This window comes from Monodelphis domestica, chromosome 6 (genome assembly GCF_027887165.1).
Source record: "Monodelphis domestica isolate mMonDom1 chromosome 6, mMonDom1.pri, whole genome shotgun sequence".
In the NCBI taxonomy this organism is placed as follows: domain Eukaryota; kingdom Metazoa; phylum Chordata; class Mammalia; order Didelphimorphia; family Didelphidae; genus Monodelphis; species Monodelphis domestica.
Window position 1 is genome coordinate 301,843,614 of NC_077232.1, and position 25,808 is coordinate 301,869,421.

Here is a 25,808-nt window from a genome sequence, read left to right on the forward strand (position 1 = left end):
AAGAAGATGATATATATATGTGTGTGTGTGTGTGTGTGTGTGTGTGTGTGTGTGTGTGCAACCACTTATATAGCATGATATAAACTTATAAAGTAAATAAAAGAAGTTAAAATTATCAGAGGACTTCAAAAAAGATTCACTTCTGATTAGACAGGTTAATGGAAGATATCATGGAGAACTTGGCACTGGGCTTGGAACTTTAAAGAAGCAAAGGACATCGAGAAGTGGAGTAGCACAGTAGGCAAGGAGAGCCACATTTCCAGCATGGAGATTTTTCATAAAGATATGGAAACTGGAGATGAAAGAACAAAGTAGGTGAGCAGTTAGTTGTGCAGTTTAGAAGACAGGTAATGTGTAAAGGGAAGAACTACACAAGGCTAGATATAATGGGAAAGTTTCGAAGGGTAATACTAGTACAAAAGGTGGAAGAGATGCAAGAGGTATGGTCCAGGTAGAATTGACTAATTGTCATGGATGATTTCAAGCTAACAGACCTAACTGCCTGGGAAGACAACTAAATTATGAAATCACAGAATCTCAGAATAACTTGGAATGGAGTAAAAAACTGTGGATAAGAAATCATGACTACTGGGATTCAATCTTGGCTCTGCTTCTTACACATCTTTTGATTTTGGCTGTCACTTAAGCCATGGTTCTCTCCTTTTATAAAATGAGTTTGGGAGGACATCATGATCTCTCTGGTTTTAAACAGGTCTACTAATTTGAAATAGTTTTCTTTTTACTGCTATAAGCTGTCTTCAGCTGATACCAAGTAACCTACATAAATATTTTAGCACTCCCTAATTTTTTGTAAAAAAGGAAATATGAGTAATTGTTGCATCTTCTGGAGTCCAAAGATTACAACCATTTTCACATTTAACCTGATGAATTAAACCGGGGGATGGTGGGGGGACAAAACATTTTTTCCTCTAAGATAGTGACTTGCTCTTGAATAACTATGTGCATAAAGCCAAAGTTGGGGGGGGTAGTGTCCAATGACAGCTGGTATCTGTTAACACTGAAAGTTGGTTGAAACTGTAGGCAAGCAATTAACCTTCTGCCCCACAACTTAAAAAAGGAGTTCCTATAATTTCTTTCACAATTTATGAACCATCAACAGAATTCATGTCACAGTCAGTAGTTTCTTTTTGCTGAATTAACCCCAGTTCTCACTGACCCTTAGAAGCTATAAACCAATGGGATAAAACACAGGTGATGGTGATATAGTGTTTCAGCTGACCTATGGAGTACAATCTCTGTCATTTGTACACTGGAAACACCAATGATGAATTACAGAAATGAATGCCAGACAAAGATGTAAACATTCTCCTTCTCAAACACGGACTTGAGCATCCTCTGGTCGTATCACCCCAGACCAATTCTAGCTGGAAGAAACACTATGTTTTTAGGCTTCACTTATATTCTATTAAAGCTTATTGGAATAGTAATTTTTCATGCTTAAAATAATGGGAAAAGAGATTTAGAAACTGAGTATTAATAGACAGCCTGATAGAACATATTTAAGATCATAACAAGAGGCAGAGGAGACCTCAGAGGCCATCTAGTTGCATCCTGATAGAAAGTGTTATCAGTCATAACAGATAAGCAAATAATTTGAAGTTGGCTAGTTTTATAGCCAGGATTTTCCTAAGCATAACCACAATTTGAAGTATCATCAATGTTCTTGGAGCCCAATTTTAAAATTTCAGTTTTATCACCCAGAGAAAGTTGTCACCTACCAAGGGTCTATTTCTAGATCATTATTCTGAGGCATTTGACATATTTCCATGATGAATTAATGCTAAATGTATGGAAACGGTAATCATTGTCAAAATCTGGGCTAGAAAAGCAAGGAAAATATTATAGAAGCAAATTTCTGACCTCTCTTGCCAGGTCTTTGCTCCAGTCACAGATGTCCATAGAAAGAGTGAAATAAAAGACTATGGCAGGTTTAGAGCTCAGCTCTACAAAATAGAATGGTAAAGGTGAAAACAAAGGAAAGGAACAACACCTCTCTCTTTTCTAACCCTCTAAGAGTCATCCTTGGATGCTTCCTTCACTCACCACTGTCACTGTTTACACCAGTCTTAGAGTCAGTGAGATATAGGAAAAAACCCTCAGAGCCTACCCCTTAATAATAAAAATCCACTTTGAAGGCAAAAGAGAAATTGTGTAGGGTCACTTTTGGAAATCGTGAGCTAGAAAACTCAACATGAACTAGAGGAGAGACCCACACTGCACATCCCACCAGAGGAAGGCATGGCAGCATAGATAAATGGAACCCAAATCACCTCACTAAGCAAGTTTCTTTAATGATGATTAATGGTGATTTCTAACAGAAGAATTCCTGTGGAAAAAAATGTATGAAAATGTACAGTGCATTTTTCAAAATTAATAACTAGACAAATGTATTTAGTTAAAAGAAGATGCTATTCAGGTCAGTTCTATAGATTTAATCCCCATATGAAAGATGAACATAAAACAAAACACTAAACTGCTCCAAAGTCCTATTCTGTAATCCTAAATCTATAGGTTTATTACTATGTTTCTCTTCAGAGATTTCCATTGATCATGATGGATTCTGGTTAAAAGATCAAGGATGAATCTGGGGTAATGCCAACTTATGGAAAAGGAGGAACTCCAAATAGAAAACATATCTTCTTCTTCTTAGTAGAGGTGTAAGGGGCATATGGATATTCAAAGAAAGCCAGCATCTTTTCAAGTCTTCTCACCCATTGTTTTATGGCCCATTGATTACCTTCAACCTGGTTTATCCCATGTTCTGAGATGGTTTACCAGGATGTGGCTACTGAGAATACTACAGCTTCTTGGAGCCACAGGTGAGAGTTGAATACCAAATGGACACCAAAGGAGGATAAGCAGCTTTGAAAAAGAATTATTATTATTATTATTATTATTATACATGGTTTTTATGTTCTTGATCATGGAAGTAGAACACGTGGATGATGCTGGCAAGATCAAGAGGGTGATCATCTCAGTGAGCAACTGATGCATTAGAAGAACTGGTCACAGAAGTGAAATATATTAGCAGATTAGGAGCTTGAGGTATATGAATGAACAGAAACATGCATGGTAAAATCCCAAGTGGGAAGGCAGAAGTTAGAGGGAAAGACTCTGAGTCAGGCAATGAACTCATTGATAAAAGGAGAATGTTTTAAAAATGAGTAGATAATGATCAACCAAATCTAAACTGGGTAATAAATTGACATAAAGTGAATCTTCACAGAGGGCAGCTAGCTAGCACAGTAAATAAGAGTAATGAGCCTAAAGTAAGACCTGAGTTTGAATTCATCCTCAGACATTTACTAGCTATGTGATTGTGGGCAAGTAAGTCACTTAACCCTGCTTATCTCCATTTCCTCATCTATCAAATGAGTAAGAGAAGGAAAGGGCAAAACACTCCAGTATCTTTGCCAAAAAAAAGAAAAATGGGATTACAAGTTGGACATGATGCAACTAATGAACAACAATGAATACACACATAAACATCTACATCTACATACACACATACAAATATATAACTCTGTTGTTAGGCCTAGATGAAATGAGATTCATTTAATGTGGTTTACAGGGGTCATAAAAAGAGGATATAGCAACCAAGACAGAAACTTCCTCTTTCATTCATTGATTCAATAAATGTTTTAATAGCTACCATATACAATATATTACATTAAGAATTGTAGGTAATATCAAGGAATGATTCCTATGGTCAATGAGTTTATAATCCAGAAGGGATAATAATTAAAAATCCAACTCAAATGTCACTTTCTCCCTTTCTTCACCCTGCCTCAAGAGGGAAAGAATCTTTCCTCAATTATATTTCTGGTAACAATTTTTGCTTAGACCTTTTCACTTCTATTGCATGCCATTCTATCACAGGTATTTAGGTGCATGCCTTAGGTGAGAGCCCAGTTTATATTGCTTATAGCCTTCTATCTCCAGTAGTCATCACAAGAACTTGAATTTAGCTTGTGGGCACTTCATAGAAGTATGGTGGATTGAATCAACCATGGCAGCTGTCTTATATACAAATAACCACAACAAAGGGAAAATTCATCCACTTACTCTTTTCCTAACTTTATCTACAAAAGTGACAAGTGTATCAAATTGTAGAGGAGATATAAAATAAAAAAGCTATTACAAAGAAATATCAAAGTACTTTTCTATTGCATACTTTAATTAGGTTAGAGTAGGTAATGTTGTTGCCTGGTTTTATAGGAAAAAAAATAGTATCTTTTTTCAATTTTTCAGGGAGTTAAAACTTAAGTTTGCATCAAATCTTCAGAGCATAAAAGGAAGATAATGCTATGTTTTGGCCACAAAGCACATCAGTTCTATATTTGGTTTTGCATTATCAAGCAGAACACACAGACCTGTATGACTCCGAATGTGTACTCGCAGTGTCCCATTACTTGCAAACTTTTGTCCGCAATATGGGCATATCTTCTCCTTTTCTCCTGTGTGTGTCTATGTAGAAGAAAAAAAATAGTTTTAGCATAATTCCACAGGATTAAATATGTTTAAGTTATCTCGTTAAGGCCATTTGCTTGCTTTCTAAGATTACTTTCTCTTGAAATGACCTAACTTCTTAGACATAATTGGTGCCATCGTAAACAAATGAGGTGAGCGAGGAAGAAACTGCCATTCAAATTTGTGGATAGGGAGCAATTCATAACCCAGCAAGGTATAAAGAGGACCACAGGGACTAAAATGGCCATCTTATTTAAGTAAGTTAATTTTTTGCACAAACAAAAATAGTGCAGCTATAATTGTAAAAGAAGCAAGTAACTTGAGGAAAGAGGTTTTCAGTAAGCTTTTCTGATAAAGTTTTCATTTCATATATATATAATTAAAATCAAATATAGAAGAATAAGAGTCATTCCCAAATGGACAAATAATTATAAGATATGAGCAGTATCTTTTCAAAGGAAGAAATCCAAACTGTAGCGATTTTAAAAATACTCCAAATAACTAATAAAGGAATGCAAATTAAAGCATGTCTGAGTTTCTACTTTTTAGAATGGTAAAGTTAAAAAACCAGAAAAATGACAAATCCTGAATGGGCTATGGAAAAAAATTAGCATAATAATGCACTCTTGGCAAACATTTGAATTGGTACAGTCATTCTGAAAAGGAATTTCGAAGTATTCTCTGAAAATTACAAACCTTGCAATTTTTTTTGCCAAAGAAAGGTATTCAATAATTACAATGAATTTGGAAAGTGACTTTAATTGATCTGAAAATATTTCAGTTTACTCTTTATGTTTAATTTGAAGAAACCGCCTACACAATTTGCTTCATATGTCATCTCTAATATCCTAGTAAAGAGGATGTTAATTAATTGCTCTATGACTACATTCATTTTTCCTATGATCTTCCTGAGAAAAATGTTCCTCCTTGGCCACCAATTCCCTAGGTACATTGTCTTCTATATTAGAATGTAATATCCTTGAGGATGGAAAATGCTTTCCTTTTTTATGTTTATTCTCAGTACATAGCAAAATTCCTGGCACATAAAAAGGAATGGGGAGAAGGAACTAAAATTGTTTTCATTGCTGTAAGGAACTCTGTGATGCAGAAACTTCCTCCTCTTCTTATTCATATAAGTATCTTATCTGCAACTAACAGTTTTAGATGGATGCCCAGGGCAGTGAGAGGCTGAGTGACTTGCCCAGAGTCAAATAATCAATAAATGTGATAGGCAGTACCTGTGATCTTGGATCCAAGATCAGCTCTCTACACACCCCACTGAATGCCTTCGTACATAGGAAGTCTTTCATAAATGTCTTTCATTCGTTCATCAATTCATTGTGGGTTTTATATTACCATGAAATTTATTTCTCCAGCAATTTTCATGCTATCTAGGAGATAGGCTATCAGAGCATCATACATTTAGAACTAACTGAGTTATTTGCTGAAAGTTACATTAGTGACATTCATTTGTTGAAAATTGCATTGGTTTGGGATCAGAGCTTCAAGGATTCTATTTATTAGTTGGGGTAAGACTAAGTGGTTTGACTCTGGCACCCAGGTTCTTGATGAGGGAAACCCAACTTCCCTTTATTTGACCCTAAGAACAATGGGAACTGAATAGCTGCACCTTATTCATGCCTGATGCTTAGCACAGGTTGTAGCTATTCCTCACAATATCTCAGAAAGGTCATTCAGTTTGTCATGGATCAAGACATGCATGAAGTCATCTAAATCACAAGGAAGAGGAAGTAGGGTCTTGGTTTCTGGTTTGCTGGGTCAGCAGTGGTGCTCAAAGAATGGTTCTTGGACTCATGGAGATCCCTGAAACCTTCCTGTGGGATCAACATGATCAGAAAATATTTTCATAATAATGCTACGATGTTATTTTACTATTAAAACACTTGCCCCTTTCCCAACTACAAATCTATGGGAGGCTGAATTTTCTTCACATGCTTCAAAAAAAGTCACAACAGATTGATTATAGAAGCAAATATGAAAATCTAGATTTCTTCTAAGCCAAACATTAGAGATTTAGTTAAAAAACTATATAAAACAATGTCACTCTTCTCATTCATTTTTGTTTTAGAAGTTATTTTTCACATAAAATGTTTTATGTCAATATGTATGGGCTTATTACTGCTATTTTATGGGTTTATTATTATTATTATTATTATTATTACTGCTAATATGGGTTTATTACTGCTATTTTAAATATAATACTTTTGTTATCAGTTTCAATTTTAGTAAAGCAATTATTGATAGATATAAACCACATAGACAAAAACTCTTTGCAGTCCTCATAATTTTTGTATGTAAAGGGGTTCTGAAACTAGAAAGGTTGGCACCTGACAATCTCTAGAAGCACTCAGCTTCTCCCATGGCACTTCCCACAAAAAAAGGCAACTTTGTGTTTTCTCTCAAATCCTCTACAATCTAAGGTAAAGGTAAATACAGATGAAAATTAAATCCACCTGATGGCAAGTAAAGGTAAAATAATGATGACTAGCTGCAACATTTTATGGCTTTTCCCAGATTCTTTAAACATCTTTTCCTAGGCATTTCACTTTGAAGTATATAGGCTAAAGCTTAAGAGAGGAGGTTTATCTGTGCTCTTTGATATACTGAAGTCTCAGACTTCAGACCTTCAAAGATCCATTTAGTTCTGTGAGTGATGCCATTACCTCATTTTCCAGTAAGCACCAAATTCTTTAGGTGGATATGTTACACATCCCAGCAGCCATAGTATGACTGGATGGAAAGCATTGGAAGACATCATACCATAATGGATAGAATGCTTAACTTTGAGCTAGAAAAACCTGTTTAAATGTTGCCTTGTACTTTGACCAGCTTTGTAACTGAGTAAGTCTTTTGAGACTCAGAAAGAGGAAACCTCACATAAGATGAAAGACACGGACTAGAAAGCTTTGGATATCCTTTCCACATCTAGACCTCTGATCCTACATATCACTTCCCCTCCTTGGGCCTCAGTTTCCTTATGTGCAAAATGAGATGTTTAGAATAGATTTTCTTGGGAGTCCCCCTAGCTCTAGATCTATGTTTCTAGGAAACTATTGGAATTTATTTTGGAGGGTGTCAAGACCTGTAATTTCACTAGTGTTGGGAATTCCCAATTTGGGAACTCCCTCTACTAATGAAAAATTTAAAAATAACAATAACCTGTAATTTGCATTCTTAGAGAGTTGCCTGGAAGAACTGAGAAGTTAAGTGACTATGGTATCTGCAACTTTTGGGAGGCTGTGACAGCCATAGAGGGCCAGTATAAGTCAAAGTCAAGATTTCAACCTGAGCTATCTCCCCTACCAGATTGCTGCTCTCTTTTCAAACACACGGATATTAAAGTGAAACTAAACTAAGGTGAACAAATAATTTTATGACACAGAGACAGATAATATAAATGTAGCATGAAGATCATGAATAAATATGACCTTAAACAGAAATAAAAATTAGTTCATGGTAATCCTACAATAGGAGAAACTGAAACTGTGGCATTGACTGTAATCATTTACATTTTTGTAAAAAAATAAATATCATTCCTTACTTTGTGATCATCTTACGAAGAAAATTGCAATTTTATAGAGATATAACATCCAGAAAATATAGGTAGACATTGATTTCATAGAAAATAATGTTAAGTATATGGCTTATATATTGTCTAGAAAGTTAAAAAGACATTAAATTTGAATAGTAGAACAGCGTAATATTAGTGAATTGTGTAATTAATAGGAGAATTGGCAGGCAAGGGGTTTTCTAGGTTTTATGAAAACAGGAGGGATATGTTCACAAATAGAAATAGCAGCACTCAGAATTAGGCAAAGCCCTCTGATTGATGATGTTGGAAAATTGCGATGCATATTACTTTCCTAGAGAAGAAATAAATATTGCTTGCACATTTATTGCATATGGTGCTCAGAAGGAATCATTCATTTTTTGGATTAAAACTGAGATTTATATTATATAGCTTCCTAGAAATTCCAGCCTGAACATCATTGCATTGTCCATTACCCTAATTTTGAAATCTAAAAATTGAAGCCATTAAAAAAAAAAGAAAGAAAAGAAAAACCGCCTTTACTTTCTTTCTTAGAATGTATTGGCTTCAAGGTAGAATGTAAGGGCTAAACAATGGGGGTTACATGACTTGCTCAAAGTTACACAGCTGGAATGTGTCTGAGTCCTGATTTGAATGCAAGACTTTCCATCTTTGGGCCTGGCTTTCAATCTACTGAACAACCTAGCTACTCCCTTGAAGCCATCAAAAAAGACATTACGACAAGCATATGACCACTTTATCAACTTAATCAGAACTGCTACTGTTAGTTCCCAAGAGATGTCAGAAAAAATATTTTGGATAATACACACTTACACACACAAACACACATATATATACATATGCATATATAGAGAGAGGGAGGGAGGGAGGGAGAGAGAGGAAAAGAGATAGGGAAAGAGAGGGGAGGGAGGGAGGGAAAGGGAGGGGGGACAGAGAAAGGAAGGAAGAATTTTGATTAAAATTATCTTAGTTTAAAAAAATTCCATTTAATCTCCAGTGAAGTGTGTTGAAACTCAGTACAAAGGAAAGAATACTTAACTATGTTATTTCAGAGAATAAGACTTTATGAAGGGTTTTTGTAACCTTTTTAGAAAACTTTTACAAGTAAATCAAGATAGGCAATGCACTTTCTCTAGCTCATGATTTCTTGCCAATATTTCCAATGAGGTGAATCCATCTCTATAGAAGAAGCGTTAACTATGCAATGGATCTCCTTTGTCATCCAACCATAATATTCATCAGGAAAAGTTCCAATGGAAAATTCAGAAATATATGTTCCCTACTAAACTTTTAAAGAAAAAAAAACAATGACTCCATTGAGAGGCTTGTTTTAGGGATCATGAGGATTTTTCATGAGGATTTTGCCTCTTCATATTCTGGGCACCCAGGAGAAAGCCTCGAACTTAGGGACCCCCATCTTTGCTGCTGGGGAATCAGAGACCACTGAAGATGCCATCTAGTATCAATTTCTACAAGAATATTTTTTTCTTTCTTGGGAATTCTTTGTCTTTCTTTAAGACTAAAAGAAGGGCTCATTTTACCATCAGGGAAACATGATTTCAAATTCTGTTTCTGTGTCTTATTATCTGTGTGACAATATGCAGTCCTTTATTTTCAGGGCCTTGATTTCCTTATTTGTTAAATGACAGGGCCAAATTACATGCTAAGGCCCTTTCCAGATTTAGATCTATGCTATGAAAATTTCATTTTAAATTGAGAAATAATGTCATTTTAGAAAAAATAATAATTAACAGTGAGAAAAAGCAGCATGGCAGAATCAAGGAGCCATGAGATCAAGTCTGACTGGCTGAGAGATCCTAACTAAGTCATTTAACCCTTGGTGAGCTCAAAAATCTCTCTAAGACTCTAATAACTTAAAAAGAAAGTGATAGTCTGCATTCCCAGATATAGTTTCCATACAAAGAGCTCTCTATGCTAATAGAACTAAATATGAAAACTCCACACCTGCCCTCTCCTTCAAAAAAGAGGGAAGAGAAAACCAATTTTTTTGCAAAACAATATTTTAATTGCACAATCCTAGCTTAAATAGTATATTTAATTTTAAACATACCTTATATTCATAGTTAAAATGTACATGAAAATAAATTATTTTGTTAAAATATCTGAATTATTATATATGCAAATATATACATACAGATATATATTTAAAATTTCAGAATAAGTAAATAAGTAATCTTTTTTCGCTCCAGTAAATAATATAATTACTACTACTTTGGATATTTACTGACCACTCAGGAAGCAAACTAGATGAAGTACATGGCTTAGGGTCAGGAATCCTGTTCTGATCCTGGAATTTAAATCCTTCCTAGTTGTTTGATACTGAATAGATGATTTAATATCTTTCTACCTCAGTTTTCTTTTCTATAAAATGTGCATAGCATCTATCTCATAGGATTATTCTTAAACTCAAATGACAATAAAATACTTAATATTATACATATTTTCATTGCAAAGCACACTAACAACTAATAGTTTAAAACTGCACTATGAGGGGGCAGCTAGGTGGCTCAGTGGATTGAGAGCCAGGCCTAGAAATGGGAGGTCCTAGGTTCAAATCTGGCCTCAGACACTTCCCTGCTGTGTGACCCTGGGCAAGTCACTTGACCCCCATTGCCTAGCCCTTACCACTCTTCTGCCTTGGAGCCAATACATAGTATTGACTCCAAGATGGAAGGTAAGGGTTTAAAAAATAAACTGCACTGGGACTCTAAGAACACCTTGTATATGTTAATTATTTTATTAATAATAATTTAAAAGAACAAATATATCCCTAAATATGCATAATTATGTCAATGACTTCATGAATTAGAAAATTTATCAAATAATGTAACTAAGTCAATATTTTTCTGTACGACATAGTTGCAAAATTAATTGGTTAATGTCCCAATTAATCAGCTTCCTTCTGGAAGCAATATGTGTCCATCAATGTTATCGGTACCCTGTGTCATAATAGCTAACATTTACGTAGCACCTTAAGGTATTCAGAATGCTTCAAAATGATTAGATCAGTGAATAACCCTGAGAGGTAGATTATCCTCATTTTATAGATGAAGGAATTGAGTGGATTAGGACAGCAAGTGGTTGACTGTGGGGATTGAGTGAGCCACAATGATTCCATCTTATGACTTAATTCTGAAGGTAGCTCTTACTGTTTACTTCTGGGCTTAGTCTGAATTCTGTCTTGGGGAAAAAACAGTCTATTTAATTGTGGGGATTGGGAACCTTATTGAATTTTGTGAACCTTGTCCTGCATGGCTGGGAAACTGTAGCAGCCAATCCATTATTTAGGGACCCTTAACCAAAGACTTAGATTAGATTAGATGGTCAGAAATAAAGTCAGATCCTAAGATGGACAAAAGTAGCTTCCTTATAATTGTACATTTCAGGCAACCCATATGTCTTATGTGAAAATCAGTCCCATACTGACCAATCAGTTATTATTTCATATTCCTTTATGTACAGATACTTGGGATGAAATGGGACATATGTTTCCTGAATTCATGAAATGGTACTTGTTCACCTTCTCCTTCCTAACTTGAAAAGTACTTAATCTTTCATCTAATTAGAAACTGGATTACTTAACACTGTATTGTTTCCTTTTTTATTAATTGATATGATTTAATTAATTGTTTTTAACATATAAAAGTCTGTCTCCCTCTGTATACAAGGCCCATCCCCAAGATAAGGTACAAGTGTGGTCCCTATTTGTTAGGCAATTGACATGCATTGCTTAATAACTTGATACACTCAGAAGACTGAAATGTCCTCAGTCATTTCATCTTTTACTCATTACATTAGATGAGGAAACAGAGGCAGAGAGAGGTGAAATGACTTGCCCAGTCACACAACTATGGTCTGAAGCTGTATTCAAACTTGGATCATCCTGACTACTAATTCAGTACTTAATCCACCATGCCTAAATCTCCTTTATTAAGAGAATACACTTAAGGGTGGTGTCTGGGACAGTGAAGGGAAGAGCCCCAGGCTTAGGTCCTATAAGACAAACTGGGAATGTTTTAAAGGTTTCAATAATAAGGGAACGAAAATACATCAGGAATTCAAACTTGGGGTGGCTTGTACTTACTTTTTTGTGACTTTTAAGCACAGAAGGTGTTACAAACGCCTTGTCACACAGATCACATTTGTATTTTTTGTGTCCATCATGGACCACCTGGATGTGAACATTTAAGGTATCTTTCCTTTTAAAGGTAGCATCACACTGATCACACTTGAAAGTTCTTTCACCTTGGAAACAGAAAAGTCAAATGTGAAGAAACCAAGCAAGGCTGGGGCCATTTCTTCTTGTCAGCTAAGTGTTGTCCTTCCCCCACTAACCTCAGCTCAGGAAGTAATATTTCCTATGTTTAGGATCATAAACAAAGGAAAAAAAAGACATTTCTCCTGGATAATCTCAAACATCTGAACATGACTTCAAGCCTTCCTGTTTCCTTGGGTCCAGCCTCAGTATGAAATGATTCCCTTATATTCCTAGTGAACTTGTTTCTTCTTGTCTATGATTGTTCCACATGGGGAAAGATAAAAATCTTATCTTCACTACAGAGCTAGAGATAAAAGTCAATAGTGTCTATAAATGTAATGGGAAATGGAACAAGATAATCTTTTTGGACCAAAAAAAGGACACTGATTTCAATTGTTCTAAATTAACTCTTTTTTTTTTTCAAAATTTTGAAAGGACTTAAATTTCCCAAATAAAATGATTTTACTCCAGTTTCTAAGGTAAACTATAACCTATGATTACTTTCATTCTTTTCTAACTGAGGTATAGCTATCACTCCATCATGATTTGTCTCGGTCAAACTAGGAAATCCAATTCAGTCCAAAGACTGTCAAATGTCAAAACCATAATCAGTAATGGTTTCGAGTTATTAGTAGTTTGCTATGGCATTGTTTTTTTTTAAAAAAAAAGCTATCTATATTATCCAAGTCTTTCTGAAGATCTTTTTAAGTTGTAGCTTTTCCCATGACTAGCCAGTCTTTCTAATAATCTCTGCTTTTCCCTACACTAATGATTTTTTTAAAGTTAAACTTTGAATATCTTAATAAACTGTGCCTTTTCTTTTTTGATAAACAGGAAGCAGAATAGGAGATATGAATGGAAGCAAGACTAGGAGTGTCCCATATGGGAAGCTGATAATAGTCACCTTATTTCCTTCTTCAACGACCAAAGAGATTAAACAACCCTTCAAGTTATTCAGTTATTGTTGCACTTTCTAGTCATCTGTCAGTTAAAATTAATTTGGTTTTCTAAAGAACACTTCAAATAAGAACTATTCTCCTTAATTTTTTTGTGTCTGTGTGTGCATGCACATGCATGTGTGTGTGTCTGTGTGTATTTAGTGTTGTAAATTATAGTGGAAAGCATTTGCTACAAAATCAGACAAAAGAATAATTATAAATTATATGAACTAATATCCTTCAAAATTTTAAAGATGAGAAGGATAAGACTTCTCTAAGACTCTGGTTTTCCCTTTTTTCTATTATTCTCCTTTTCTTTTCCACCATGTTCTCCAGTGTTTCTTGGTTGTTATTCTTGTTCAATCATTTCACCTGTGCCCAACTGTTGGTGATGTTATTTGAGGTTTTCTTGGCAAAGATATTGGAGTGCTTTGCCATTTCCTTCTCCAGATTATTTTACAAATGAGGAAACGGAGACAAACAGGGTCAAGTGATTTGCCTAGGATCACACAGCTAGTGTCTCAGGTCAGATCTGAACTCAGGTCTCCCTGACTCTGAGTCCAGTGCTCTAGCCACTGTAACATATAGCTGCCCAATGGTACTTCAAAGAAAATCCCCCCAAAAGATAAGGGAGATGCTATATCGTAAATTCAGGGAGAAGAAGAAAGGAAAGGCCTATGCCCTCTCTTTGACAAGTGTAGGTGGGGGCCAAAGAAATTCTGTTTTAGGAAGATGAAGAGGTTGTATCAACAAGAATGGTGAAAGAACCATTTGTGAACCAATTTTGAGACATGCTGGTAGAGTACAGTAAGCCTGGGATGAATGTATCATGTTTATCCTGTGGTAGCAGTTTTAGCAGGCAAGGAGTCCATTTTATTCCACTTTTATTCCCTAATGCTTCATATATACTGCTTCTACAGGAAAGACTCATTGTAAAAATTTCTGTTGAATTTTTATGTCTTAATGAAATATCTATCATGTGCCAATATTAAGAAAAAGAGAATTCCAGAAAGTCACTTTTTGAATATCATTCTATCTATTCTCACATTACACATGCCAAAGCCATTTTTAAAATCAGTTGAAATAAACATCATGTATATTAAACAGGAAGACTGATTCGTAATTTTTAAAAGATCTTAAAAGGCTTAAAAAGTTGAGTCAGATCCAGGAAGATGAAATATAACAAATATAATACAGATAAATGTGGACTATCCTGACATTCAATATGCTGTAGAAGGATGAAATCGGGAAAGATATGGATAGAAAATGGTTAATTGGAAACATGCATGGTGATTTTAATTGACAATAAATTCAATACGAATTAGGGGTAATATGACACAGCTGATAGAAACAGACTCCAGAGAAATAGGACCAGAGTTCAAATCCCAACTTTGGCATTTGCTATCTGTGTGATCCTCAGCAATTTATTTTCCTTTCTTAATCTGTAAAAACAGTGGATTGGATTATGGCATTGGAGATCCCTTCTGGATCTGGATCTATGATATGATGATTGGGAGCCTAAAAGCTAATAAAATCATAGGCTGCATTAAGAATACATCCAGGACGAGCAATGTGAGAGTGGGAATGTGCTCTGGTCTGATCAATCCATGTGTAGAGTATTGTGTCAAGTTCAAGAGACTGATCAACTGGACAATGTCCAGAAGGAGACTACCAGAATGGTAAAGCATCTCAAGACTGTTTCAAGAGGATCAGTTGAACCAAATGGGGACTAACTTGAAGAAAAAAAAAATTAAGAGACATTTGGTGTTAACTGCCTCCAACTATCTGAAGGGTTCTTATTTGAGGAAAGAATTAGATTTAATGTGCAGAGTGCAGACCTATATAGAAGAAATAGGAAAGAAAAATATACAGACTTTTCTCCCACCATTGTGGAAAAACTTTCTAATGTTTAGAGTAGAGCAATAAGAGAATCAAGATATAGTAGCTTTCTCTCACTGGATACAGTACTGTGATAGACAGGAGGGTTGTGTGTTTTCAATGCAGATTAGAGTTTATAGATGGGATGTCCCTACCTTACAAGTTGAACTAGATGCCCCTAAGGATCTTTCTAACGCTGAAGTTCTACTGTTCACCTTCCCTCCACCCCAAACTTGTTTTTTTATGGGGGAACTACTTAGCTATTTGTTTGGGGACTGGAAAGAAATAAAATTGTTATAATTCCAGAAATCATTCTGATAAACTATTCTTCATATTCTATACAAATATTGTTATTGGTTTTCTAATATTATTGGTTTTCCTAAAGAATTAAGATAAGTTGGCCATCACTTAAATTTCTATTCTCCTATGACCTTCTATTATATTTTATTATTTTTGTTAAAATTATTAGTCTTACCTGATAACTATTTTTTGGAGGAGTGACATATCTGCAGTTTCATCAATGAAGGGGATTTCTAGTAGAGAAGATTATTTTATCGTTTCAAATTGGTAATTTATCTATAATATTTAGTCTTTTGAGCCCTTTCTGATGCACAAAGATATTTAAAATGTCGCTGGTCACAGAGAGGTTTAATGACCAGCATTCAGATTCATGGTAAGTATATGTCAGAGATAGTACTCAACTTCATGGAAGGTTTTCCATACAATAGTGTCTTTCACATTTTTCTTTTAGTGATTTTAAATGAAGATTGATAAAGACAATTTTTTAACTAGCTAAACAACTGGGAAGCTCATTTAAAAAGGATTTGATTAATATGTTTCTAGTATAAGGGATTTAATTCAAATAATATCAATTATACTTATAGAGATATTAATGTAGACTCAAGCATCCAATTACTTGTCACCTTTAATCTCATGCTTCTCTCATCTGAAAGCTAATAAATAGGAATGAAAAGTATTATATTTTTCCAATTAATTATTCACTCTTGCTATGAGAAATTGTTACATTGTACAAGGAGAAAAATTCCAGACTGTTGGGCCAATATTTAGCCACATGAATTTACTGTTATTAGTAGAACTGACTTGTCTAAATCCTGTTAAAAAAAAAACAAGCAATAATCTTGCAAAAGTTTGTTTTAAAAAATAACAAAATACTATTGAAGTAACAAAGTTACAAAACAACATTTCCATTTCTTAACTTTTCCTGATTGGGAATCAGTTGCATGATGTATAATAATACCTTCAGAACTAAGAAACCTGGCTCTAAGCTAGGCACCAAAAGCATCAGAGATGTAGCACCCTTTTTCTCAGTGGGAAGAAGCTTAGTATCTATCATTATGCAGCATTTATAGAAGTCATAACACGTTGGTCCTTTTGTTATCAAACCTTAATATTCATACATAAAGGAATTCCTCCAAGATACATCTTTCTTTTTAATATATTATCTGAACCCGTGAACCTTTTGGCCTTAAAAAAAATCCTCTCAAGATTTCAACTTCTATAGAAGAGTAAAATGTGAACCAGTCTAGAAAGATACAACTTGATGTGATATATGTATGTAAAGCATGTAAAGGTAAAAGAAGGAAAACACACAAGCTTTCCAGCCATGATTTCTAAAGTTAAGGACAAACATAGTAAAGAAGAGATGAGAGTTTTCAATCTCTGGAAAAAAGTAAAGCCACTTTTCTAAAATCCAGCATAATTATGAGTTTTTTTTTCCTTAAGTCTCTATTTCACAAAATTGATGTGCTTAAAAATTGTAGCAATTATAAAACCTAATAGAGAAGAAGGGAAGAAAAAAGGAAAAAAAAAACCTCTGAGTTTAGATTTGTTGGAACAGTTCTTTTATATATATATATATATATATATATATATATATATATATTTATATATATATATATATATAATCCTGCTTTTTTCCATTGAACAATAACTGCTCTCCTACTTTGGAAGGAACTAAATTGCTGAAAAGAGATTTAAATATTTCATGGAGTGGATGGGAGTGGTCTTGACTAAAATTGGAAATAGCATCCAAAACTGAGGTATACAAGGCCCCAGTTCTTAGGATATAAAATTACCTTGAGAAACCAGAATGAAGAGCAAAATATAATGAGATGAAATTTAGCAAGCATCAATGTAAAATCGTATATATATTTTTGTTTGTATAATAAAATATATAAGCAAAAGACATCACCAGTCAATAGTACTTAAGAAAAAAAATGAGGGATCTGAGTGGGTTGTGAGTCCCAACAGAAGCTGTATCATAGGCAGCAGCCACACCTTAGTGAAACTATCTCGATGGACAGGCTAAACCAGAATGAGGGTTACTGACAGGCCTCAAACTCCTCAGTAATTTATGGGGAATATCTGCCCTGTGTATGTGAAAACTTCCCCAGGCAGAATGGGTGGATGAGAACAATTCATCCCAGTGGCCATAAAAGTGGCTAAAGCAGGCATTTTGAAGCTTGTTCAGTCATCAAAGACCATACGGTCTTCCATTGCATCCTAGGCCATCCTGATTTTTATCCTGCCATTGGACTTCAATGACTCCAACAGAGAGCATGAGTCCATTGACTCTGCACAACACTGCTCCATTTAAATCCAACTCACGCTCAAGTTGAGGCATCATCATTATCATGTCATTGGTACTCTTTACAAATGAAGGATAAACACCAATAAGTTCCAACATAAGTCAAATGGTAAATTAAAAAAATTAGTGACCTCAGGTGATATTAATAAAAGCATAATATCTTGAATGAAAGAAAAGATCATTGGATGATGGATTCTGCCCTGCTCACACCTGGCATGTGATCCATAGATATGGGAACTATAGTTTAGGAAGGACATTGAAAGATAGAAATACTTCTAAGTAGGAAACATGTATGGTGAGAGGACTTGCCAAACAAAGATCAGTGTAAGGAACTGATGACATCTAACTTGCAGGAGAGAGAATGAACTGACTTTGAAGGGTCATCATGTGAAAGGAAGAGAAGGATTATAATTCTTGTCCTGAAAGGACAAAATTAGGAATAATGAGAAGAGCCATAGAAAGAGAATGTGTTCAATTTAAAGAGATCCTTGTTCACAGTTAGTCATCTAATCAGTCCAGTTGCCTTTTATGTTTGAGAGATTCCATGCTTCTAAGACTTTTCTATGCACTTTTTAAGAATTGAATGCATATCCCTGCAAAATAAGCAAGAGAACTGAAAGAGTGCAATTGAGTGGAAAGACTACTGCCCTGGAAGACGAGAACCTTAGGCTCTCAGTTCAGCTCTGTTGTCAATTCACAGTTTGAATTTAGATGCCACAATTCACGTTGGTATCTGTTTACTCCCAGGTTCAAAAAGTGGACTAATGAGCGTTAAACTCTGATACCTATGTTCCATAAGACCACAAGCCTTTTCTGATAGTTCAGAGCTATTCCTTTCAGTGTTTCAGTCATGGCAAAGAACTATGTTTTGGAACCTGTTCTAAATTCCGAGACCCCTCCCTGAGCCCAAAAATCCATTCTAGTGGAAAATTTAAAGGGGGCTTCAGCATAAAACTTGGGAACAAATCAAGTTTGTTTGGGAATCATCAGAACATAGAAACAAGGGTCTTGAATTTGATTCTGAATTTCCCCTTTTCGAAGTTAGGAGTATACATGATGTTAAGAGACTATGTACTCCAACCACTTTATTGCACAGAGGAGAAACTGAAGCCAAAGTCATAAGTGTGTGTGTGTGTGTGTGTGTGTGTGTGTGTGTGTGTGTGTGTGTGTGTGTGTAAAGAAAGCTAGGATATGAATAGGTCCCAAACTTCACATTTCTTCTTTTATGAAGACACAGAATTTAACTCAGTCAACAATTCGCTATGGGTTGAAGGACTTCCATGAGGCTTCTCCTGTGACAGCTTGACTAAGTCAGCATGAGCTTGAGGAGCCTGATAACCCCTTCTTTGCCCTTTTGCCCTCTAACCAACTGCCTGAATTGGCACTTACTGTTATGTATTAGCAGGTGTCTCTGCAAAGAGAAGGGGGTCCGGAACAAAGCTTTGCATTCCTCACACTGGAAGGGCCTCTCCTCAGAGTGGGTCTGCAGATGAAAGAGTGTGTCAGGTGAGAGGACCAGGAACATCAATTAGTCATTTTAGAAATGGAAGCTGATTGCGGTTTGTAGTAGAAGAGTGGAAAGGAGAGAATGTTGAAAAGGCCATAGCAAACTGCAGTGTCGCTGGAGTGAAAATGGACTGCTTGTTCTCTGTACATGAGGGGTTTACCAGATTTTCTGGGAGAGAGGTTAGACAAACCTTATCAGAAAAACTGTTACAAACAAGCCATATCCCAACCTTCTGCTTTCGGAGTATGCTATTCTCCCAAGCCTGGAATGCCTTCCCTGCTAACCTCTACCTCTCAGTATCCTTAATTTCCTTCAAGGCTCAACTGTAGTGCTCTGTCCTTTGTGAGACTATTTCCCCAATTTTCCAATACAATACTGTGTATTGGTTCCAAGGCAGAAGAGTGGTCAGGGCTAAGCAATGGGGGTCAAGTGACTTGCCCAGGGTCACACAGCTGGGAAGTGTCGGAGGCCAGAATTGAACCCAGGACCTCCCATCTCTAGGCCTGCCTCCCCATTGCTAATGCACTCCTCTCTGTTATTAAGCTTATTTGCTTATTACTGGACATATTTGCATCGACTTATTTCTTTAATTGGAAGACAAGCCCCCTGAGGTCAGGGCCTGTTCTCTATTTTGTTTTCTGTGGTCTCAGTGACTAGCACAGTCCCTGACACAAATGTGCTTAATAGATGCATCTTAACACTCTAATGCAAATACTATCAACAAAGCAATGGGTTCAAATCAAGAAAACATCTAATGCCCAGTGGACTTACGCGTCGGCTATGGGGGGTGGGGAGGAGGAAAAGAAAATGATCTATGTCTTTAATGAATAATGCTTGGAAATGATCAAATAAAATATATTTAAAAGAAAAAAAATAGATGCATCTTAAATGAATAAATGAATGAATGACAGTTGCACAATGTTCATTTACATAATAATTTAACAAATGCTTTTCATTTGAACGTCCTAAGAACTCTGTTAGGTAATATGCGCAGTATCCTTGGCCTCATTTCTCAGTTTCAAAAAGACCAAGAAATGCTAGCTGATTTTCCCATGTTCATATAGCTCCAAGCAGGGAATGGGGCTGGGACTTAAATTCCTATCTTTTGGCTCTGGCCATTAAAACAAACTGCCTTCCTCCTTTTGTAGTAAAGGCCAGATAGCACAATACAAAGCTTGCTGACCAGAGGTATATAATGTAAAATAGGATTATAGAATTACTGGCATTAAACAATTCATGAAATATTATTCTATAATGTAACAATAGATTGCTATATTGCTGCCTATTATATAGAATGATTAAAATCTAAAGCTTTGACATATATAGCATATTAAAACAATTATATCTACAAAAGATTATAATGCTATATAATATTCAATGGATAAACAAAATCATTATCATATATAATATAGTATAAAATAGATTGTGGAAGCTACTTGGCACAGCAGGTGGTGATAAAAGTCAAGACTTAAGTTTAAATAGAATCGCAGACACTTACTACCTGTTTGACCCTAGACAAATCATTTACCTTCTGTCTGCCTCAGTTTCAACTATAAAATGGGGGTAATAGCAAAACCTACCTAAAAGGGTTGCTATAAGCATGAGATGAGATCATATTTGTAAAGCACTCAACACAGAGCCTGCCTGATACACAGTAGGTATTTAATGAATGCTTATCCCCCTCTTCTACTCCCCCCACATACAATATAATATGAGAGGATCATAGATAAAAACTATGAGCACTTCAAGGGCAATCTAATTTGACCCCTCCATTTTACAGCTAAGAAAACTGAGGTTCATGGAGGGTAAGCCATTTGCTTAAAATCACATAGGTCAGAAAAGCCCAAGCTTGGACTTGAACTCAGCTAGTCTTCCTGTAATTCTAATACCTTATGATTGAATTTTTGTTCTATAGCTAAGCTCTCAGGCAAATCAAAAGACGAAGCAAAGGGCAATGGAAAAGAAAATGATGGGCATAAGTACACTGAATTATTTTCCCCTCTCCCAATAATGGCACATTTGTGAAAAGTGGCAAAAAAACAAAAACATGGGAGGCCCAATATTTAGCAGGAGTGAGAGAAAGAATGACTTGAAGACTATATTTCTATTCCCAAGGCACTGAAAGACTTAGAGAAGGGTTATGAACTTTCCTTCACAGACACGAAGGGGAAACTGAGGCTGGAAGACACTAAGCAGCTTACCCAATGTCACAGAGTTATTAAGTGCTTGAAGCTGATTTCAATATAGAGACTGAGTGCATCAAAAACTTTATAAAAATAAAATAAAATCTGTTTATGCATGCTTATTCACACTAATGAAACCTGTGAAAAGTTATGTTTGCCTTGAAATAGTGACATAAAAATTGATGTAATTGCTTGAAAAGTATATAATTTTATTATTGAGAACTTCAAACATTATTGAAAGACTTAAGGAATGATCTTGTCTTGAAATGTTGTCAAAGTATCTACATAACTTTCACATTATCTTGATGTGTCTATTTAAAAAGGAGGTGGCTCAGTGGATTAAGAGTCAAGCATCAAAATGGAAGGTCCTGGGTTTATATCTGGCCTCAGACACTTCCTAGCTGTGTGACCCTGGGCAAGTCACTTTACTCCCATTGCCTGGCTCTTACTGCTCTTCTACCTTAGAACCAATACACAGTATTGATTCTAAGATGGAAGTTAAGGGTTGCTTTTTGTTTTTGTTTTTTAACAGGGCAACCAATTATGCAAACTGAGGCAAAAAAAAAAAGATCAGTTTCATTGCTTAGGGCTAGTCAATCAATAATTTTTCATTTACTTACTTTCTACTAAGTACTGGGGACATAGAGGCAGAAACAGGATGTTGCCCTCAAAGAGCTTATACTATAATTCAGATGATAGTGGTGGGGCAAAATAATATACATTTCAACAATACATATACAAGGTAGATCCAAACTAACATTAGTTCTGAGGTGACCAGGAATGATGTCCATTAATGCAAAGAGTATCTTATTTGGGAATAGAAAGCAAGTGGGTAGGACTGGTCCATTCAGTACAGTAGGAGATGAATTTTAAATGCTAAAGGAAGAAGTATATATCTGATCCTAGAAGCAATAAGGAATGACTGAATTTTAATGAATGACATGAGCAGACCTGCAGTATAGAAAACCACACTGGTGAATTTTGATTCTTACTTATAGTATATGGAAATTCTAGGGTCTTTCACTCTTGCAAGCTCTATATTGAGAGGTATTTCATTTCTCTAATGTCATCTTCAAAGAAAGAGAGACTCCTTTGAGGTGGCAAGTTATGGGGTGGCAATGAATAACGTGAGAAAAGAGCAGAGTCCAGGCTTTACAGTAACATGAAAAAAATTGGCTCATATTTTGACCATAAAGTCTTTATAATCTGATAAATGGTCAACACAACCAAGTGAATGAGCATTCTCTTTAAAAAGATTACTCCCACATTCTGGACTGATTGGATCAGCTCTGCCCACTGAGAGTCACGATAGAGAAACCAACAACATGCCAGTCAAATCAATAAGCATGTAAGCTCCTACTATGTGCCAGTCACTGTGCTAAGCTACAAAGAAAGGCAAAATCAGTCCCAGCTTTTGAGAAGTTCACAGTCTAATGGGGGAGACAACATGCAAATAACTAGATATATAGGAAAATTGGTAGAGAGACAGACAGACAGACAGGTAGATAGACAGACAGACAGACAGACAGACAGATAGATTGGATAGATTTTACAAATTGTATAATCTCTTCACTCTAAGTCAGCCTATTACAATCTTTGCAGAAATTATTGATGGCATAAGCATGCTAAATGGGAACACATTATGTGGGTCCATGAAAAGGTCATCAAAAATAGATTATGAGGGGCTGCTAGGTAGCTCAGTGGAAGGAGATAAGAAGTCCTAGGTTCAGATTTGACCTCAGACACTTCCTAGTTGTGTAACCCTGGTCAAGTCACTTAACTCTAACTGCCTAGCCCTTACTGCTCTTCTGCCTTGGAACTGATACTTAATATAAATATTGTCTTGGACAGAAGGTAAGAATTTTTTTTTTAAAAAGAAAGTAGATTCTGTCACTTTTTAAAACACTTTTCCTAAGTAGGTGGATTCTGCCTACTTATTAATCCCCTAAACTATACCCTCCCCAAAAAAGTACTTTTGAAAATATTTTTTTCAGATCTAGAGTTAGAAACCTCAGAAGTTATCCAATCTAACACCTTCAAGAAGAGAAAACTACATCTCAGAAAGGGTAAGTGACTTGTGGTAGAGTCACACAGCTAGCAGCAAATGAAAGAGTCAGGATTTAAGCCAAGGTCTCCAGATTCCAAGTTCAATGTTCTTCCAGTATACCACACTGCTTCTTTTGTTTACATTTGGTGTTGATTTAAATATGCACAAGTTATTTCTTCCCAATAGTTTGCAAGCTCCTTGAAGGAAAAGATAATTCTGTTTTTGTCCAACATACCTCATATAAGTGATACATTTAAAGGGCTAATTGAAATGGAAATGGAAAGAACACCAACATACACAAAACGTGAACAAAACAAAATCCTTCCATGCTATGTGATTATAAAGATTCAACTTGGCTAGGAGGAAGCATTTGGAAAATGCTCCTTCTTCAAAGAAGTGGAATACTATGAGTGTGAGTCATGTATATTCTGTCATGTTCTAATGATGTGTCCATGAGTTATGTTGAAATGTTTTTTTCTCTCTGTTATTGTGTGCCTCAGTCTTTCTTTCTTATTCTTGAAGAGGGAGGGTAGAATACCTTTGGAAATTAAGTTGATGTCAAAATAAAATCTAAAAATAAATTTCCTAAAAGGAAAAAAAAAGCTTGTTGTGGGACTGAAGAAATTCCTCTGCATACCATGACAGAATCTGAATCCCAATTGATTAAGCTGCAGGGACCCCCCAAAAAATGTATGTGAAAACACAAAGTCCTCTTTGGAGCAACTTAGAGGAAGTGTTTCAAACTTGCTTCAGCAGGACTTTTGATGTTATTTCTCTCTGGGAATTGCTGAATTGGTAAATTCCTCACCACAGTCATCAAATATTAACCTTATGGCAGGAGTAAAACTTTCATCGGGGTCATTTCAAGCTGAGTTGTAAATGTGTCCATCAGTAATACGAGCTTTGCCACATAACCCTATATTTTACTGGAAATTCCATTTATTCAGTAGGTCATGTTCAGGACATAAAGATCGGTATGAATATTCTTGGAAAAATCCAGAAATCAAGCAAATTTAGGGGAAACAACCAGTTGGGAGGTTTTTGCTAGAACTGTTATTTTTTTTCCTAAAAATATTTGGTTTGCCCCAAGCTTGACAATATGTCCTAAGCATATGACCTTCCCTGAGGGGCAAGACATAAAACTGAAGGTACATAAAAAGCCTTGTCTTCTTGCCTTCAAGGTCAGTGGATTACATTTTTACTGTTAGCTTTAAAATGAGTTCCTTAAAAGCAGCCACTTTTCCACCCAGGAAAATGGAATCTGGGAATAGAATAGAGAAATCATTTTCTCTAAAGGGTAACTCATCAAATACACTCTGAAGCTCTTAGGACAGTAGATGCAGGCACCCAGAGGTCACTGGATTCCATAAAACCTACTAAAAGTCTCTGTCACAGCTCTGCCACCATCTTTGGTTGCTATATCATATGACTGGGTTCTCTAATTCCATCTAGCTTTCTCTCTAAGCCTGAAAAGCTAAGTAAGATGCTGGGCACTAAGGGTTTTCCTTATGAAATTTAGATTGAAATCACTGACCAACTCATGGCTTCCAATGCATGCTCGACTTGTTAGTGAGGAGAACAATCCTTTCTAATGAATGGATAAGTCTACCAAATCAGGACCTGAACACTGAGCCTAGAGTCACTTCCCTGCTATTTTATTTGGACAGTAGTTATCGTTTATATGCAAGCCTAAATCAGAGGACTTTTAGAGTCAGATAAACTCTGCTCATCAGAACCAATACTTAAATTTCCAGTGAGAGTACTTACATCTCAGAAATTGACATGTTACAGATAAAATGACTCATTTTCTTGTAGTCTTGACTTAAGAAGGTGATGGAGAAAATGTTGATAACGTAGGTTAAACATTTTTAATGTGTTCATGGGCGTATGTGTGTGTGTATTTCCTCCAGAGAGTTGTTTGTTAAACATATTCCAACAAATTCCTAGACCTATGGGCCCATGTACTAAAGAGAAAATATATATAATGCATGGTTATATAGCATTTTATATTTATAAATTATTTAAGACCATTCTCTTATTTGAATCTTGCAGCAACATGGTAAGATAAGTTATTTTGTTTCTTCTTATTATTGGTATTCTCACTGATGTTATAATGTCCAATGTAGATTGGGAGAGAGAGACAGAGAGACAGAGAGAAAGAGACAGAGACAGAGAGAGAGAGAGAGAGAGAGAGAGAGAGAGACAGACAGATAGAAGACAGACAGAGACAGACAGAGACAGACAGACAGAGAGAGAGAGAGAGAGACAGAGACAGAGACAGAGACAGAGACAGAGACAGAGACAGA

At 35.7% G+C, this 25,808-nt stretch overlaps 1 protein-coding gene and 1 long non-coding RNA gene across 4 annotated transcripts in view; one reads left to right on the forward strand and one right to left on the reverse strand.

The window, feature by feature from the left end:
- Window positions 1-25,808, reverse strand: part of PRDM5 (PR/SET domain 5) — a 281,441-nt gene that overhangs the window by 78,031 nt on the left and 177,602 nt on the right. The window contains exons 11-13 of one of the 3 annotated variants that reach the window (XM_007495542.2): window positions 19,155-19,248; window positions 12,168-12,328; window positions 4,395-4,488 (exon numbers count right to left, since the gene is read on the reverse strand). In XM_007495542.2, the coding sequence (XP_007495604.1) occupies window positions 4,395-4,488; window positions 12,168-12,328; window positions 19,155-19,248 (349 nt within the window). Of the gene's footprint in view, window positions 1-4,394; window positions 4,489-4,520; window positions 6,327-12,167; window positions 12,329-19,154; window positions 19,249-25,808 lie in introns of those variants that run through there. The other 2 variants (XM_056803500.1, XM_056803499.1) reach the window with 2 other exon arrangements.
- On the forward strand, window positions 12,344-13,294 carry LOC130455141 (uncharacterized). The gene is made up of 2 exons (XR_008913069.1): window positions 12,344-12,820; window positions 13,176-13,294. It is a non-coding gene; the product is annotated as an uncharacterized LOC130455141 (long non-coding RNA).